The sequence below is a fragment of the Petromyzon marinus genome, chromosome 14, assembly GCF_048934315.1.
Source record: "Petromyzon marinus isolate PM22_M1 ecotype Great Lakes invasive population chromosome 14, UKy_Petmar_22M1.pri1.0, whole genome shotgun sequence".
Classification (NCBI taxonomy): domain Eukaryota; kingdom Metazoa; phylum Chordata; class Hyperoartia; order Petromyzontiformes; family Petromyzontidae; genus Petromyzon; species Petromyzon marinus.
The window spans coordinates 4,559,103-4,578,982 of record NC_133680.1 but is presented as its reverse complement, the minus strand read 5'-3'; the positions used below and the strand labels follow the sequence as shown (position 1 = coordinate 4,578,982).

The following is a 19,880-nucleotide window of genomic DNA, read 5'->3' as shown; positions in this document are numbered from 1 at the left end:
CCAAACGACGAAGTTGAAAACTCATCGACAAAAAAAACATCCATACGTGTTTGTTGCGCTGCATTCAACAAAGACATACAAACAAATGCCCCCTAAAGGAAAATATAACTTTTTTTTTTCCACACTACCTAACGCATTCGAAAAACTGTCAAAGTGAAACAACATCCCGGCTCAGTAAAACAATCCGGGTTTTTTTTGTATGGAAAACTTTGACAAAAATGTGCAAAAAAAATCCTTCTTCCTCTTTGGCCCACATTTGTTTACGTGCACCATCTTGCCTCGGCTGAAGGTGAACCAAACGCGCATCTGCGCATGACGTGAATCCAAAAAGTGGCAATGGGTTTGCGTAGGTACACGTCCAACTCGTATTAATCTGTACCACGCTCTCATCAGTACTACCCCACTTAATTTGATTTATTTTTACAAAAGTGCCAATTGCTTCCCAAAATAACATCCTACGAAAAGTGACACTCGGGTTAAATTTTAGTGGTCAATGGTTGTTTTTTTTTGCTTGACAGTACAAATTTTTTAAAAACAAAGCAGCATCCCACGCGCCTCCATAATGTGCAGTTATGTCACACGGGACAGTCACCCCGAGCCTGCTGCGTCCGCGCGCTAGAGAGAGAGATAATGCATCTGTGGACGGCAGAGCTAAACATACGCGGTTGAAAACAACCACCACGATTCTTCTTCCTATGTGTGCGAGGCACCCATCTCACTCGTGATTCCTGTAAAAGCCACCCCCACCGCCGCTACCACCACCATGGTGCCTTTGTGTCCGTCCTCGCTCAAACGCATCGTGCTCTTCGTGTTCTGGTAAATCAGAAGCATGCGCGCACACACAGACGCACACACAGACGCACACACACAGACGCACACACACAGACGCACACAGTGCGACTCAGGTCACCAATCTCAAACCATGGATAGCACGGTAATGCCACTCTCCCCATTCAATCGCTTGTAAAAGAAGTTCAACATACACACACATACATACATAGAGACGTTCCGAACTCCACCTTTTGCTGGGTCTCTCACCTTTGTAAAAGACGCCCTTGAATCCGACAGACGGCAGTAGGGAAAAGAGCTTGGGCAGAACCGTAGCTCTGTCGGCCAAGCGGGCGTTCTTGTTCCACACTTGTATGACGTCTTCTCGCTCGCGGATACTCACGCTCACTCCGACCACTTCGTCATCTGGCCAGGGCAAAGACAAAGCCCCCCCCCGTACAGCCTTAACAGACTGTTGGAGTAAGTGCTTTAAGCGAGTAGCACTTATGAAGGCCGACGCGGCACACAAGCGGGTGTGTGGCCAGCATCGCACTCGGCCGCCTTTGTGACGATGTTTACCAACTACACCAGTTACTAATTTCAGGCCAAGTCGACCTAGGGGAGGCCCAGGACTTCAAGATAATTTTCACTAGTGTCGGCAGTGAGCGGAAAATCGAACTCGGGTTGCCGGGTTTATAGCGCAGCATGCAAACCACTACACTACCGCTCTCCACTATCATCTAGCCAAGGTATGCACATATACACAGTCACCTAACGGCAAACAAAATGGGAATTTGTCCGCACATTCGAAATCTCAATAAAGCAAGGCCAGACAACGCTACACAGTGCACAGTGCATGCGGATCACGTTTCCTGTTAAGTTTTACCATGCCAAGGAGGGTCAAGTCAATGATATTTAAGTGGCATTTAATTTCATAGCGGATCTATAAATTGCTAGATTAAAATATTTGCACACTTTACATCCCCAACCGCTCCTTAACCACTCCCACCTGTCCTCCAAACTGTCACCATAACTACACCATCACTTTTAATAACCCCACTATTTTAACCACTATCATCTTATGTACAGTTTTATAATTGTTGTAAAGTGACACGGATTAAGGCACTATATAAATCTATATGAGATAAGAAACGATATCCAATTTCCACAGCAGTCTAATAGTAAATACGACACGTTTACGAGTCAAGTTATATCCAATATTAATCACTTATTTTATTAATCCCTCTCTACGCATCACTCACAAAATCACCCAGAATGTGCCTGGATTCTCTCAGATCTCAGAAGCTAAGCAGACCTGAACAGAGCAATTGGATGGGCGCTTACCATCCACAAATAAGCTGTCATAGGGCTGCAAGGTGTCATGAGCAGCGGAGGGGATTTCAGTGAAATTAATTGTTGCATTGAAAGAATACGAATAGGTTTTATCCTTACTGGCAAAAAAGGTCCCAATTGTTGTACTGTAGTCATATGATACCACACACATATGATCACCACCTTCACAAACCCACACTGATCAGCGGCGAAGTACGGTTAAATAACCCCCATTATAAAAGGAAGGCGATCATCCAGCAGTGGATTGACCAAAGGGCCGCACATGTACACGCACCAATGAAATGTACCAGTGTACACACTTTCATGGCATTTTATTAATTGATCAAGTATTGTGCATGTCTCTCTTAAAGGGGGATTTGTTCGTGTTATGAATTATGCACAACTTCTTCGTAGAGGTCAACGATTTAATGGTTTATTTATTCTTGAGGGAAACAAGAAGCAATGCCGTACATTTCCCTCTTTAATGTCTCACAATTACTCAAAAATTTATTGGAAGTTACCACTTTAACGAGTATTATATCATGACCCCCACGGATTACTCTTAATCCACATTAGGCAAAAGCATAAACGACCATTTGGCTTTGTTGGTGGACTCCTTGGTGACATGGGACTCAAGCAAAATCGCCGGTTAACTCCGAACGGCGCTCATTACCCTTTTCGCAACTGTCGGAAAACTGCTCCCCGATCGTCGCCAGCAACAGTTCCTTCCACACAGTGATCTGCGCAACAGGGCACACGCAAGCATCTCATCAGGCGCGTCGCGATGTCAGCCTCAGCTCCAGAGCTGGGCGGCCACAGGCATCGAGTACCTCCCCCAACGATCCACTTACAAGCAGACGGTGACCCCCCCCCCCGCCAATCTACGTGCGACCACAGCGTGCCCCAAAAAAACTTCTGACAACCACACGGTGCTCACACTGAATAACATACCACCCCACAAACCACTTACAACCATAAGGTCCCCCCCCACAATCCATGCGCAGTCAGGGAATGCACCCCCACAATTTAAAACGATCAAACTTTTTTTTTTAACAGGTAAGGCCCACTGAGCTGTATAGCTCATTTTCAGAAGCAACCTGGCTATCACAAACGATAGCTCATCGAAGCAGCCAAATACTCTGAAAGCATGTTGATACTAAATGTGTAGGGAAAAACCGGAGGACCTAGAGAAAAATCCACGCAACCACGGGGAGAGAGAACATGCAAACTCCAAATATACAGGCGTCACCACGGTCGGGATTGAGCTCCTGCATACCAGGTGAGGTAGTTCAACATCTCGTCAGCGTGGCACCCACAAACACAGAGTGGAGCCCCACAAAAAAACTTACAGCCATAGCGTGCCTCCACAAACTACACTCAAATAGAGGGAGCCCTCCAGCAAAACCCACTTACCGTCTGCTCTTTGGTACATTTCATCTTCCAAATGCCTCCTCCACAATTACTGGGATCTTCCCTACAGGCACAGAAGTCGGGACACAAGAAGAATGTCGGTCATCCTAAAGAGGGTTGCAGCCTGATAGGGCAAAGACTGACTCAGGCTCACAAAGGGGATAGGAAGTCAATGAAAGAAGCGTAGTTGCACTGTAATTAAAAAAAACTACACGATGAATAAAAAAAACACACACGCTCAGTTTATTGGGTTTTAGACTACAATGGTTGGTTTAATGGTGTGAACTCGGAATTTTAGGATGCATGGGTTCATTGATTCAAAAAAATATTCTTCACTCTCACGATCGATGCAACAGATGGTTACCATGTACTTTTGGCGCAAATACACTGTATTTATATAAATCGGATTACACAAGAGGTGCTACAGTTGGCACAAAGTAAAGTACAAATATCGTGGCATGAACGTCATAATTTTTTAAACCAAGATTGAAAGTCCATCTGTCTGTAGACGGAGGTCAAGACAACTCACGTAAGAATAATCAAATATACATTTGTAATAAAGTTGTGTTGTTATTCGGGACTTACCCTATTGGAAACTGGCCAAATTAAATCAAAGCTTTGAAAAAAAAATTGGGAGGCAAAAAAAAACAGAACTAAAACGCTTTTTGATACTCAGCGTCTATGCCCTGGAGGCTGAGGCATCACGTGCCTGCCCTCTCCCTACCCTCTCCATGACATCATGACGTCTGACATCTCTTCTTTGGTTCTTTCGGTAAAGTCACGTAGAATGAGAATAAAATAATAAATTGATGAAATAAAATAACACAATAATATTCTCACGACGTTTCGGCCACAACACAAGAGACTGTCTGGTAGGACAGCGCTGTCCTCCAGACAGTCTCGTCCCTTCACCTGATGAAGGCCGCTTGTGTTGTGGCCGAAACGTCGTGAGAATATTATTGTGTTATTTTATTTTATCAATTTATTATTTTATTCTCATTCTACGTGACTTTACCGAAAGAACCAAAGAAGATGAATCATTGCAGTCACGAAAGCTTTAAATCGAAAAGTCTGACATCTCGTTGAGTGGCTTGGAATGCCCCTCAAGCATTACAGAATTCACGCGCATGCAGAACATTCTTCCTCGGTTTGTACATCACAGCACCGCTGGTGAGATCCCAGCACCCACCAAAGGGGCTGGCGCTCCCCGCGCATCAGGTGGTATGTGCAGCGAACAGGCAGTGACTCCACGGAAGGGATGTTGTTGTACACGCTCCAAAAACCCTACAGAAGAACGAGGCAAACAAATAAATCCAACGCAAAAACTCACGACACGAAGTATGCGCAGCCCTTTTGTCAATCCACTGCTAAATGGTCTCTCCCAGCTGCGGCACTCATGGGCGTTGTTCAGCCGTACTTATATTGTACCTCCGATTAGCACGGACGGCTACATACAGTGCACAAGTTCAACAAACATACATGGACACGCGTCGGTGAAGAGGGGAGGACCAGGACTTGTTCAGATATCGCTCAACACTGACATTAGCTGAGACCAGGAATCGAACTTAGATTGATAGGTTGAATAATGCGGCAAGCCAGTGCTCTATCCCAATATATGTAAAATTGCATTGTGTGCAATGCAGCAGATTCACACATGTTAACAACAGCAGTGTTACACAGCAGGCACATCTGCAACATTACGGGAAGACAAGCTAACTAACCACGGTACACTGAGCCTCCGTTTTGTTAGTGGACATGACTGTACAAAGGTATACACAAAGACATGGAACGGACCAATATATGCACACGCTGCACCGAGTGTGCGAGCATTCACCCAAAATATATCTATTTAAAAAATCTAGAGTTATATAATTGTACTGGCCCTGGAAGAAGTGTCTCAATAAACACTCACAGTGTAATCCCTGTTCACTGGGGACTCGGAGGTAAGGGATGACAGAGAAGCTATTCTTAAACATGAAAACTCTGCAATAGCAAAAACAAAGTTATAAACAAGCTAGGTCACGTTATTCTTGTACAAGGGATATTATTAATCAATGAGCTGGTCCTTTCCGTTTAACTTTTAATCCGAACTCACCTCCACCGAGCGAACTGTGTATATTTTCTTCAGATTGGATTCATATTCAGTTACCGTTATCCCACGAACAGACCTAAAAAAACACATGACAAAAACACAAATCTTGAACATCTTGAATGAATTATAACAGATCAAAACGGGGCAGTAAATTGCCGTTGTGACAACAAATAGTAAGACAAAATATTTGAATTGAGAAAAAAACTATGTAGGATTGTGAGTGATGTTGCCAGCTTGGAAATTCTTCATTCAGCAGTGGATTAAGCATGGCTGTTGGGATGCTGGAGTGTTATTCTTGACAATGTTCCCATTATATAGTAATAGGTTTTACCCTTTTGACTGGCACAAAAACTGACACCTTTATTCAAGGCATCATGTTTGCAATAACCACAACACAAGCAGTCAAAATGCAAACAAAAAAGACAACTCTGATAATAATATGGACTGTCCTTGAATTTGATTGGTCCACACCCGAGACGGCTTTTCTTAGAACCTAGTCTCCACTGGTATTGGACCAGAAGACGCCAAAAGGCGTACAACTCAAAAACAGCACACTATCAGAGTATTGAGGGCTCGGGGTGAGCTGATAGTGCGCTGTTTTTGAGTTGTACGCCTTTTGGTGTCTTCTGGTCCAACACCAGTGGAGACTAGGCTCTAAGAAAAGCCATCTCGGGTGTGGACCAATCAAATTCAAGGACAGTGCATATTATTATCAGAGTTGTCTCTTTTGTTTGCATTTTGACTGCTTGTGTTGTGGTTATTGCAAACATGATGCCTTGAATAAAGGTGTCAGTTTTTGTGCCAGTCAAAAGGGTAAAACCTATTACTATATCTTGTTACTGGCAAAGGAGGTCTCATGTTCCCATTTTCAAACAGCAGAGGGCAATAGACCCTCGCAATGTGAATCTGAGAACATTACATCGGCAGCTCTAATTTATGAGCAAATTAAAATGCAAATGAACAGTATTTATGAATTGAGCATTACTCATAACATTGTTCAACTTAATTACCTTAATGACCAACGACTATATATTACTGCAATGCGCTATGAGCAGTTGGACAGTTTTCATGCTCAATTCATGCTTTAAAAGCGCTGCGAACCAACAATTCAATGTTATGCTTCACTCTCTATTAACATTTCTATTTACTACAGTTACGTGCATTTGTTTTTTTTGTTTTCCATAAACATCACAGCACTTCCACCATGGCATGGTTTTGACATTCTTACTCTAAGCGACAGTGCAATGAGTCATAAGCACATTAAAAGGTTCCGCAACTCTCCACACGACACTTTGTGACCGTCTCAACAACAAACCAGACACACGCGGTGCCCTCACCGTACGGAATGAAAGGCGCAGCACATTACCGCCAGCCAGCCCCCGTCACTGAGCTGCGTGTAATCCAGGGTTAATTGGATTCCTTGGACTCATTCACACTAAACCTATGTCATGCCGCCAGTGGAAAAACCACAGGACTTAATACCAATCTCTTTTGCCCACCGATATAGGACTGTCATATTGCCAGTGGCGGGGGTGGAAAGGCGGCGCAGCGGTAAGCACGCTGCACTGTAAACCTTTAAACTTGAGTTCCGATTCCTGGCCATGGCTAACATCTCAACTGGTCCTGGATCCATCACCCGCTTCACCGATCCCACACTTACCAGCATGGTCAAACAACCTCCATGGCAAGCATGATGGCGTGGGGAGGCCTTCATCCAGGAGTGGACTGACAAGGCGTTGTGAATTATTATTGTGATTATGATGTAGCCCCGACTGGGTCCAGGCCCACTTACAGTACGTACACACCCGGAATGGGACGATGAATCTATCCATCCATTCATTAAAGAAAATTATTATTAATATACATGGATCAAATTGGGAATATTACAGATGGATAATTAAGAAATTTACTCAAATTATATTGGAACGTTTTTTGTAGGCAAATGGTACAAATAATACCAACGAGACAGGTAAAAAAATTAGATGGAAAATAGGCGATGGCCAATACAAGCAAAAATTAAGACACCCCACGTGAGAAAGACTTCAAAAAAGATCATCGCATGCCCAATACACAAAGACAAAGATCCCCCGTATAGCCTAAACATACTCTTGGGGCAAGTGCTGTTAGCGAGCACCTATAAAGGCTGGAACAGCACACGAGGGGGGTGGATCGCCAGCACCACGCCTGACCGCCTTTGTCTTCCGAGTAGAAATGTTCACACATTTGAGGCTGAGCCAACCTAGGTGAGGCCCAGGACCGGTTCAGATAATCGTCACTGATGTTGGCCTTGAGCGGGAATCGAACCCGGGTCGCCAGGTTCGTAGCGCAGCGCGCTGACCGCTACACAACCGCTCCCCACTACACACACAAACAACCCACAACATAATTAAACTAATACTAATACGTATTAGTTGGGGTGAGAAGTTCAATGGTAAAATGCTATTCCAGTCAGTGCTCAAAGCCATGGGGCCAGCAGCGTCCATTTTGGAGAGCCAGACCACATGTGCAGGGAATCAAACGTGGAATGTTCCACTTTGTCGAGGTTGTTAAGTACTGGACACGCATGGTCCAATGTAACCGAGTGCATGTTTACAAAAACATTTCCCAGTGTAAAAACGTAGTGATTTCGTTGGATATTTTAAACAGTGAAATGTCAGTAGCATGATATATAATTGTAATAATGAAGGGGTTAAAGGCATTTTGTAATAGCAATTACAAGTTGTATTTTTTTAATTGCAAAGCAGCTTGAACTTCAAAATAAGATAATAAACAAATGTACACATCGAGACAGATGTAAAAAGAAACAATATTAAACCACATTATCTTTGGCTGGGCACATGGTCTATTAAAGAAATTTCAGGCCAGATGCTCGTCATCATTCCTGTTAATGGTGGACCTGGCAGCTACAAAAGCCACTTCAAGGTTACTTTCCTCACGTCTCACAAAGTCACACAATCCATCCAGATCCCGAACACGAGCTGATTTCATTACTCCATCTCCACAGCAGACGCTCACTCTCAGGTGTGCTCCCTCCATCGGATTCCACTCTGTCACTAGCCTTGACCACACCAGCCATCATCCCCCTTCTAGTGACCTGTCCTGCCAAATCCCAATTACTTTTATTCACGGCCAACACGATGTCAAACCTATGTATATTCTCAAATTCATGTTTCAATGTTATTTCAAGAGTACACCGCATGCCTCTTTGCACACCTTTCAGTTTCTGGTCCATTTTCTCTGTCCGTGTCTATATTTCTGACCTGTTACGTCACGGCGGGTAACATGCAACGATAAAAAAATAGAAAGCCTAGATTTTTTTGTGACCAATTCCTCCTTCCAAGTAAGGGGCATGAAAAAAATGTTACAATGTGATGTGGCGGCATACACAAGTGCATGGAATGCACCCTGGGTATTGCACGTTCACTCGCACAAATACACCTCGCGTGTAACAACGCAACATCACCCAAATAAATGAACCCACGCTGCGCCAGAGGAGCGGCCTCGCCGGTGTGCAATTCTATTTGCGCAAAATGTTTGTTTAAAAACAAACAAAAAAAACAACGCCCGCTGCTGGTTACAGCCGAAGGCAATGCCACACAAGGACATTAGCACAAGCTATTTCATGTTTTGATGATTGGAAATCGTTTGACGAGTCCACACGGCTGCATCGGTAAAAAAAAATAAGTCAAACTAACAAGTGTATTTTCTGTAGGTAACCGCACACAATCCCGTTGAGTATTGTGCCAATGGGGTGTGAATCCACATCTCAAATTAAAAAAAAACACTCCTCTGAGCCTAGACTTTAATAGCACGAGACGGATGCCAGCGACTATTGGCCAGCTTAAATAGCGCTGCTACACACCACAGCATTTGAAATATAGTACAGTACTCGATTTCAAGAATATATATTATTGTTATTGCACGTGCCATTCCTGCATTACATGGCTGTATAAATTAATACCTCTTATTTTTGGAACATCGGAAACAGTTAAAAAGAGCTCGACATGTGAAATGTGTAATCACGCTCACCGGTCAAGCTTTATCCACTGCTAGGTGCCACAATAGGAAAATGACATCTCCTAGAGTTCGAACGAGGACTACGATATCATTAAATTTGCACTGGTATAATTTTTTTATCCACATTTACGCACTTTTATTTCTCCAATTCAATTTTGTGGAAAACATCATTTCATGTCGCTGTGAATAACTTTGGCAAGAGCGTAGGGTCCTTGTACACACACCTCTTCTGCAATGTATTTTGTTACTTTCTTCGTGCAATCTCCGTTAAGCTGGCCCACCCTTGCGACCTGAGTTGAGTAATGTATGTTTACGTACACTGCACGTTTCATATTTAGAAGTGAAAATGTGTTGTTCGTGTTCCAATTTACTCACAGAAAAAAACTACAGCTGCTGTTCGCGATCAAAGTGTGTCAAGAAACAAAAAAAAACAGATGAATGGCAGCAAACTTCGTTTGAAACAAAATCCGGAACCCATTCACATTCCTGGTGATAAGTGCACAACTATCCAATATCATATCTAAACAAATAATGTGGTGATGCTGCACGGGGCAGCGGTGCACAAGCCCAATTAATGTAAAAAGACTCAAAACATTCGTCTATAACATTGTCTTAAAAGGTAAATATACATCAGTGATGTTTTAGGCGATGGTCCTTCTTCATAGCAGATCGAATGAATTACATATCTATATGACCTCTCGTGGACAAGCCCATACACAGTATATTTCAGAAAACATTTTTGGCCCCAAAAAAAACACACGACCACAGTGATTCCACCTTTTTCCTGCCGGGAACGTAAAGTGAATACAAAAATCCATTCACGCTGCTCGCCGTGGTAACAGCTGCCGCTTTTGACGTCCCTTAGTTGCAGATGAAGAGGCCGGCGTGATTTCCAGTTTAATAACCCCCTCGTTGGTACCACAGACACATGACTCTGGCAAGCAGCGATTGAGCCAACTGAAACTGAGTAATCAGTATTTCAAAATCACTTTACTGTAGGCCACAGTAACAACAGCAACAATGCAAGTCACACAAGGCACTCCCGAATGCAGCCAAGTACTCTGCTATAAGCAACCTTTATTCTAAGAAAGATCAATAACATTAAAATTCTGTCTCTAATCATGTGTAATGGTTCCATCGTTCTCCCTATGGTCTATCGTTTGTGGATTTACCTGTTATCAACCTATTGTTGCTGCTTTCGTGCTCTCATCCCTGCTACGTCTGCAATAATTGGTGTGCTATGTTCTTAACATTTTTATAATTCTTTACCTAATACGTTTTCAGGCTTCTGCGTATATCTTTGGTTTGGCCTTTTTCGTCCCTTTCAGCTCTCCTCCTCTTCTTCATCATCATCACGTCTTGTGTATCAGAAGCCCGTTCCCAAATTGCATTTGTACAGTACCTTACCCCACACTTCCAATATACTGTCCATTCCCATGCCAATCATTTCATTATTGGTGACATCAATTCAATCATTTTGCTTCTCTAGGCATTTAAACAATGTATGTTGTTTAGTCTAAATTCTGCTATCTACTGACCAATATTCGTGAGGTTGTCTTTTTTTGTCATGTAATTATTGCATAACAATCAGAGTATATTTCCGCAGACACTAGATGGATTGTTGCACTACTAGAACACGAGGGATGGCTTTGACTTGGGAACTCCTTCATTTAGCAGTGGATAGATCGTGGATGACCATATTAATAAGAGCAGACACTGTTCTGAAATCACATCAATTACAGTTTTGAAGCACAAGTGACATTCGCTTATTTTGTAGATAAATTAATCATTAAACATTACATGACACAAAGTTAAAGTACATGCTACATTATTAATTGTTACATAAAGCTCACAGGGTTACATTTTGGTCATATTCCAGATGGTAGACTTGTCTGCGAGACACTAGGAGGGAATTTTAACTCCAAATAAGCTTACCGTCCTTGGAAAGTAAATTTGTCATTGTCTGAATATTGGGAGGGTGCATGGCCTTGACAGAATGCCTTTAATCTCCTTTACACAAACAGCTCGGTGAGAGAACAATTACATTATAAGGATTACATAAATGCTTAGACCATGACGATGCTGTAATATAACTTTTTGAAAAAGGGATCAGCCATTTTAGGCCCGATAAAGATCCTGAAAGGATTCTTTGAATACTTTGGGAAATTACTGAAAGGAATGTTTTAACAAATGTGTGAGCACTGACTATTTAGAATAACTAGCCACATTATACATATAAAAGCAGATGCAATCACAACGCTAATTTACCATTCGTAGATTTACATAGCTCGGATGTAAACGTCAAAATAGATCCCCAAACGTACAGAGAAGACTTTCCTCAAAGCCTATGCTCATAGCCTGGTTAGAACATTGATGTATGACCACCATGCACACAAAAGTTGTCACAGGGCTTGTCGGGCTATGTGGCTAGTGTTAGAGGGCAGAGCAAGGTAATACGTTGGTACAATACTCCTATGCTCACGTCTATACTCCCAGCCTTGACCAACCCACACTGACCAAAGTGGTATTCTTTGGTTCTATTGGGTAAAGTCACGTAGGTGAAAATAAAATAACAAAAAATCACGACGTTTCGGCCACAACACAAGCGGCCTTCATCAGGTGAAGGGACGAGACTGTCTGGAGGACAGCGCACTCCAGACAGTCTCGTCTGGCCACAACGTCGTGATTTTTTGTTATTTTATTTTCACCTACGTGACTTTACCCAATAGAACCAAAGAGTATGGATCCTAGCAGTCACGAAAGCTTTAAATCTAGAATCAAAGTGGTATTGTCAGATAACACCCAGAAATGAGGCCCTCATGCAGGAGTGCATTTAGAAATGGGCCCTACATGTTTCGTATATAAAATGTAGGGCACCGTGATTTGCCAGTAATTTCATATTTGTTAGATGGAAAACATGTACTCCAGTTTATTGTAACATTCATAATTGAGTGTTATATGTAATCAGTGTATAACACTGCACTTATTACGTAGTAAAAAAATACTTGTAAAAGTACGTGCCAAACACACCACGTACATCATAAGCTTATCATTTCAAGTAGTAGAATGTAAAAAAAGCTATTTCAGAAGCTAATTGAAAATAATTCTTGTGGATGTGGCTTTTTTAACGTAGAGACTAGCATTGAGAACTAAAGGCATTATGCAGCTTCAATGCAATTTGCAGCGTCATGTAATTTGATCTCAAATACCCCCTAGGTAAAATTAGTTGAGAGTGCTATATCATCATCACCAGGGGCATACAGGTCGACATGACATCCCTACGCAACAGGGAACACTTTCCTTTCTCAAGACTCCACAACCCAGCTCAATAAATAAGTCATCCTCATTCCTCGTCAACTAAACCAGGACCAAGACAACGTATTTATTCATGTATTTATTCCTTGTTCCTTTATCCTTTCCCTTGTACAATAAAAGCCAAAATAAGCTTCCATGCGGCCTCACTCATAACGTAAAAGCAATACATTAATTCCAGCCATTTTTAATCCATCAGTGGATGAAAACCTACACATGGCATGTCAGTCATGGGGTTTATTTGGCCACAACTTCGCCATGCTGGTCAGTGCAGGTTAGTGAAAGTCCAGGACCAGTTCTGATATCACTCGCTGATTTTGTTTTTTGCCATGGCCGGTAATCAAACTCGGGTCTCTGGGTTCATAGCACAGCGCACTAACCACTATTCCACCCTTGTTCAACATGTTGGGGGGATACGGTAGGCAACAAAAAGGATACATTTTTGAAAAATGTCTATAGTATAATGTATGATCAAATATAGTGCCAATGAAAAGCCCAATGGTCAATGGGCTCACCACGAAGCCCGTGGGGTTGAAAACTGTTTCTATTCCGCTCCGGTCAGATATTCAGGCTACTGGAAAAGTTAATTTTAAAAACCCCACAATACCTTTTTTTAAAGAAAGCCATCGTGTGCGTGTGTCACCGTCCTAATCCCGAATGTTGAACATTGTAAACTCAATAACAGCCCTTTGAATATGAAGTTACCAAGCCTTGTCTGCCTTTCAGAATAACTTACATCGCGTGCTCTGACCTGCTTAATTTGAGGCCACGCCACACCAATAACAACCAAACTCAGTTAATCACTTCTGTATATTTTGAATAACAATGTATTAGAAATTGTGTTACTGTTATGAAAGACAACATCCTCTGACAATGCTGATTACAAATGGCCATGATAGTTTACGACCAAACTAAACTCTTTTTTTTTATTTTACAATGTAAGACCCACTGAGCTCTTTAGCTCTTATTCAGAAGCGATCTGGCCACAAATTATAGCTCAACGAAGTGACCTACATACACTACCGCCATAAAAGTTTTACGAACTCCACTTTTATCACATACACATTCACTTTATAGCCAGATGACAGGCCACTGACACAAACGCCTTTATTGAATGGGACACCACTGACCCATAAAACATCACAAGAGATACCTTCGACTTATTCAGTACCCTCAATGCTTCACGTACACATATTTCAATCCACGACTGGGCCAGTGCTTCCCACACGCTATGCGGGTTGTGTTGCCCTATTTGACCATACTTCACCAGTGCGGGTTTATGAATGCGGGGAGCAATAGACGATTTAGCATAAGCAGATCACGACGGCGTCGCTTTGATGTCAACCCACGTATTCCCCCCCCCCCCCACCAGAGTATATAACAGGCTGATTGTACACGGTGGTTCCCCGAGCACTGTACACACTGGTCAAAACTTGTTTTACTTTCTGATATATGACCATATCCGACGGACTCAAGTTCCGTTTAATGGGTTTTCATGGGGAAACCCACAAACACGCACGGGTTTTTTTTTACACGTAGTATAGGGCGACCAAATATTTTCCATAAGAGTTGTTTTTCTTTGGGTTAGATCGCATAATTATGTGTCGTTAAAACCCGCCGTCACCCGACACAGCCAAATTGGTAAAGGTTTGTCACGTAAACAGAGCGTGCCAAATCGTCACTCGCTGTGTCGGGTGGCGGCGGGATTAACGACACATTTATATTATGGACGCAGTTTCTCGTTTTATAGCCAGGCTACGAGGAAACTGGGAGCAAAGTTCACACGTAGAATGTTTCAACAACAAAAACTAGACTTAACATTTAATTACATTCGCAACCACAATAGATCTCGGGTGGCGTCGCCCCCAATGGATGATGACCACAACTTAGGAACTTTTTTGTTGTTGATCTCACGAACGAAGCTTCAAACTCGCGCTGGGCAAGCCCAGTCACGTAGGCCACAATGTAATGAAAACGCCCTGTCGGTTCCAATTTTAAAACCGCACAGAAAACAACAACAACGGCGACTACGACGAGAGCCTTCAGTGGCGATCGAGGCCCCGATCGTTGTGGGAGGCGAGTGGGCCGGGGGGTGGTGCTTGGGAGGCCCAGGCAGACGCCCGTGTACCTGTCCAGCCAGAAGGTCCACGGCGAGTTTAGGGGCACTCCTTCCTCAACGATTCCGTCCAACACGATCATGTCGTCCGCGTCTCCGTGCTGCTGCTGCTGTTGTTTTGGCCTCTCGGCGGCTACTGCCGTTGTTGTTGCCGCCGCCGCCTCGTCCATTGCTATGCAGTCCCGACAAGCGGAGGTGGGGGGGGAGCCGCCTCCTCCCCCCACCCCGAACGACTCAAAACTCGTACATCGGATAGACGGCGCGAGCGACCGGCCTCCAATGGGAACGCGCCGTCGGCCGTCACGTGCGGCGGCGGCAGCCAATGGGCGCTGACGATCCGCGCGTGCGCGCTACGGAATCTGACCGCGAGCGCGTCGGGCACTGCCGCGAACAGCTGAGCGTGACGTCACAGCCACGGTGACCTGACGAGTCCCCCGCGACGACAACACACGTATCGATTCCTAGATTCTAAACCCAGCACGACTAGAAACTTAAAATCGATTCCACACCGTACGCCACACAGGCGTGGAATCGATTATCTAGGTGTGACAATTGCGATTCGATTCGCCTGTTGAGAGAGGTATTTGTTCAGAAAGAATAATTATGGTGGAGGAATCCGATGCGCTATAAAGCTCTTTTTTTCCAAGATGTCCAGTAGGGGCGGCTCAGAACGTTACAACTGAAGAGGTGTTAGCTACGCACTGTTCGGTAACCTGCATTGCCACCAGGTATCAAAGGGGCAGTGCAGCGTTACCTCTGGGTACAACGGTTGGAGTCAGACGAGGTGAAGTGGATCGGTAAGAACCAATCAGACTGTTCAACGTGGGAATGTGTGATTGGTTCTACCTGGCCACGAACGAGTATAAGAAGGGTGACCCAACAGAGCTCGGGGAGTTCTTTCCCAACACGAAGACTGAGCTGAAGATTGAGCTGAAGAGACCCTGGACCAGCCTTCCAGCCCTTCTGAGGGCTAAGGCTCGGCGTACCCAGTGGTCAAGACCCGTCGGGCCAGCGGTGGGTCAGATAGACTCCCCTAGGTCCCAGCCGGAGGACTCTAGAATAGCGGTAGACGTGTAAGTCCCGCCAAGATAGGAGGCTGTACCTCCTTAGGTATCAAGGAGACCTGTGTGTAGGTTACGCTGAGTCCGGAGGCTGTACCTCCTTAGGGTATCGGGTGAGGGGACCGGATACCCCTCTGTGTGTGTTAAGGATTGTATGAGGAAAGAATAACAATAAACAGAGTGTGCCTCCTAAGAAGTTTACGCGTCTGTATAAACACTACACAACCACAAACAAAACAGAAACAATAGGAGTGCAAATTACAGGAAGGGTAAACAAATAACTTAAAATAACATACAAATAAAACTAAACTTGTTTTTATCTTGCCAGGTAAAGCCATACCTATTCTTGGTTCTTTTGGTAAAGTCATGTAGAAGGGAAACAATAAAATAATAAAAATATAAAACAATAAAATTCTCACGACGTTTCGACTGCAATCGAAACGTCGTGCTGCAGTCGAAAAGTCGTGAGAATTGTATTGTTTTATATTTTTATTATTTTATTGTTTCCTTTCTACGTGACTTTATCGAAAGAACCAAGAATATGAATCCCTGCCGTCACGAAAGCTTTAAATCAAAATTTAAACCATACCTGTCAACCCATCGGGTTTACCCGCATTCTTGTACAGGGAAATTTGAGTTTTCAGGTCCATAGGGCATACAGCTCTTTCAATACGGCCAAAACATATTTTTGTCTATTTGTTTGTGTTTCTCCCTTGTGATGTAACATCGGGTGAACGTTGAGATTTATAAGGGCACAGGCTAACCAATAAGGTTTTAATTGGTCTGTAAGAAGTTGGGCAATGATAAGGGGTTGACAGGTATGTTAAGAACACTGAGCTATTAGCTTATTTTTCAGAAGCGACCTGGTGAGAAATGATAGTTCAACAAAGTGGCTTATCGTGTGGAAATGTATAGCAGCTAAATAATCTTAATGCAGAGGTACGGGCTCTGTTGCGGGCAGCGGTCGACTGAAGAAATGAGATAATATAACGGAGATCAGACCACGAATGGAGACAGTGGGGAAGGGAAGATTGCAGCTGTGGCAGGCGATAAGAGGCAGCACAGACGCTGCAGTGCATATCTGACAGCTTGTTTGCCCATCCTAGGACGGAAGCTGTAATATTTACGAAAAAATTGAGCAGAGTAATAATTATATCTTGTGTAAATTTAATGGCAGTGAACCTGGCACAAAACTACATCATCAAAGACTTCACTGCATTTCACTGTAGCATTGTATATAACTGACCTTCAATTTGTTCAAATTCACTGCTCTGATACTTTATTCTCTACTGCTTTCGGTCGCCGGGGTTGAAATAAATTGGAATTCGATACAATATGTGGAAAGTCACCGATAAATGTCTATTTTACCATAATGTAGAAGTCTAAAGACTTACATTTTGTCTCAAGTGCCGAAGAAATAAATAAAGACACCAAATCCACTTTGTTGCTGCGTATAATTATTTATTAGATTCACTTTCAATAAAGAAACATGAAACTTAAAGCGAATTTGCAAAATAAATAAATTTCCGCTAGACCTTCTGCTTGAGTGTAAAAATCCACCCGCTCATGAATATTAAGGGCGGGGGGGGGGGGGGCATGTGGACGTCACACACGTTACACAGAGACATTCTTGGCTCATTATAGTAGTAATACAAAGGAGACAGTACTGGATAGACGTAACTATACCAAACATGAGAGACACTTAGAGCGAGCCTGAACAAACCGAGACATAAAGTACACACGAGGCAGTACAAACAAAAAAAAACACATTACAAACAAGACACGAAGAGCCAAACATTGAATTTTGACCCTGAATCGTGACAATAAACCAAATAGCCTAAGAGAAGATGAGGGATAAATCATTATTTGCCAAAGACTTAAGTTAACGTTTCGTGCCCATAACTTCCCTTCTGTTTTTTTACACGTTACACAAAACATTAAGCAAGATGGTTGCCTCTGTTTTTTTCAATTACAATTATTGAGCTATTTCAGTCAATCGCAATCCATTGTCTGAATCGAGTACACGACTGAGAGAGAGAGATCCTGAGATCTGACTACCTTCCCGTCCCATCTTTCCTGGACAGCCCAGCCCAAAATTATGGCAATTAAACATGCCATGTAGGAAGATGCCTGCCTACTCGGCCGTTTAAAATGGCAACAAGTTATTTGGTGATGTTTCGTTGGCAGTGGTGTACAAGGACAATTATTGTCACAAAAAAACTCAATACACTAAATAAAATTTGGGCATGTGCTATGATGAAGGGTCATTTTTTTCATTTACAATTATTTAACTATTTCAGTCAATCGCAACCCATTGTCTGCATCGAGTACAGGACTCAGAGAGATCCTGAGATCTGACTACCTTCCCGTCCCATCTTTCCTGGACAGCCCAGCCAAAAATTATGGCAATTAAACATGCGATGTAGGAAGATGCCTGCCTACTCGACCCTTTAAAATGGCAACAAGTTATTTGGTGATGTTCCGTTGGCAGTGGTGTACAAGGACAATTATTGTCACAAAAAAACTCAATACACTAAATCAAATTTGGGCATGTGCTATGATGAAGGGTCATTTCCCCAAACTTCCCCTATTGTATATTTGGTTTAATACGTAGGCTTTCGCGATATATTTGTTTTACAAAGTTCCTAGTTGCAGACCCTTATTCAATTTCACAATGGTTACAGTTGATGATAAATGAGATATCAGACAAAAAACACTTTTGTAAGCGACATTACTGCATTGAAGTTGCTCATTAACTTTCAGTTTAACGGTCCGATGTACTTTTGGGACATACCCTGCTCTTAAGGATATTAAGACTGGCTCTGTTATCTCCTACATACTATCTCGTACAAAGGCTGAGCAACCTGAGGCAAAGCCAATGTCCATAACCAATCCCCCATGAAATATCCTCCATATTTCAACTAGTTTGTACGCAATTAATCTGTATTTAACCGCCAGCATCAAACATCCTACACAGATGGAAATTGGCAATAGTCCACAACTGGGGTCACCCCAATCTCACTCAAAACCATAGACCACAGAATACGCACTGCCTGCTTAAATCATTGGCTGGCATCAATGTCAGATATTCACCAGGCTACACCTGATTCCGTCGAGACTCATTCACCTCGACAGGACCAAGATACACGTTGTTGGTCAACTACCAACCATACGAAAGAAGCAGGCTGGTGCCAATATATTAGCTCCTTTTAAACATGGTATTATTACATTATAATATTTTAAGGCTGTTATTAATATCCCATATTCATGCTGGCATTCCTAGCTATTGAGGCTGATAATTGTAGCGACTATGAAGATAGCACACTTGGCTCAATCTTAAGACTGGCACTATAGCTCCCTAAAGGCGTGTTCTATTAACTATTAAGGCTGGCACAATTAGTTATTAATGCACGCTTGGCACACGATGTGATGATGTCAAAAGCAACACGCCTTCATGCTCATGTTCATTACACCACTGCAGAACCTGCTCATTTTAATCTGAACCAACTGAGAAGAACTCCACCTCCACTGGAGTGAAGTCCTTTGCCAGGAATTGTTCCTTTGTTTTGAAGGGATAGTGCCGAGTGAGTTAAACAGTTAAACACTCACTCGGCACTCCACCCTCAACACCCCCCCCCCCCCCACACAAACATTTAAAATACTACTAGCCTTTTTCTCATCCAAAGACGGGTGTATATTGCAGTACATCTGAAATATTCAATAGATAAATAGTTCAGTTCATTATTATTAATGAAGGGGGGGGGGGGGGGTG

The 19,880-nt window shown here is 43.0% G+C and overlaps 1 protein-coding gene across 1 annotated transcript; it reads right to left on the bottom strand.

Moving 5' to 3' along the window:
* Positions 1-413: 413 nt before the first annotated feature.
* EIF4E3 (eukaryotic translation initiation factor 4E family member 3) lies at positions 414-15,281 on the bottom strand. Its single transcript, XM_032954290.2, has 7 exons — positions 15,060-15,281; positions 5,606-5,678; positions 4,700-4,794; positions 3,514-3,574; positions 2,774-2,840; positions 1,039-1,194; positions 414-813 (listed from the first exon to the last, which is right to left on the bottom strand). Exons 1-7 carry the CDS (start codon positions 15,215-15,217, stop codon positions 716-718), a joined length of 708 nt encoding a protein of 235 aa, XP_032810181.2. The 5' UTR covers positions 15,218-15,281; the 3' UTR covers positions 414-715.
* Positions 15,282-19,880: the final 4,599 nt, after the last annotated feature.

Bases quoted from the DNA above. Each gene is read 5' to 3' on its own strand.
- EIF4E3 (XM_032954290.2), bottom strand. From the start codon at position 15,217: ATGGACGAGGCGGCGGCGGCAACAACAACGGCAGTAGCCGCCGAGAGG. The intron at 5,679-15,059 runs GTACACGGGCGT...GTGTTTTTTTAG, and splicing joins TGGACCTTCTGGCTGGACAG to GTCTGTTCGTGGGATAACGG. The intron at 3,575-4,699 runs GTGGGTGCTGGG...CTGTGCCTGTAG, and splicing joins GGGGAGCGCCAGCCCCTTTG to GGAAGATCCCAGTAATTGTG.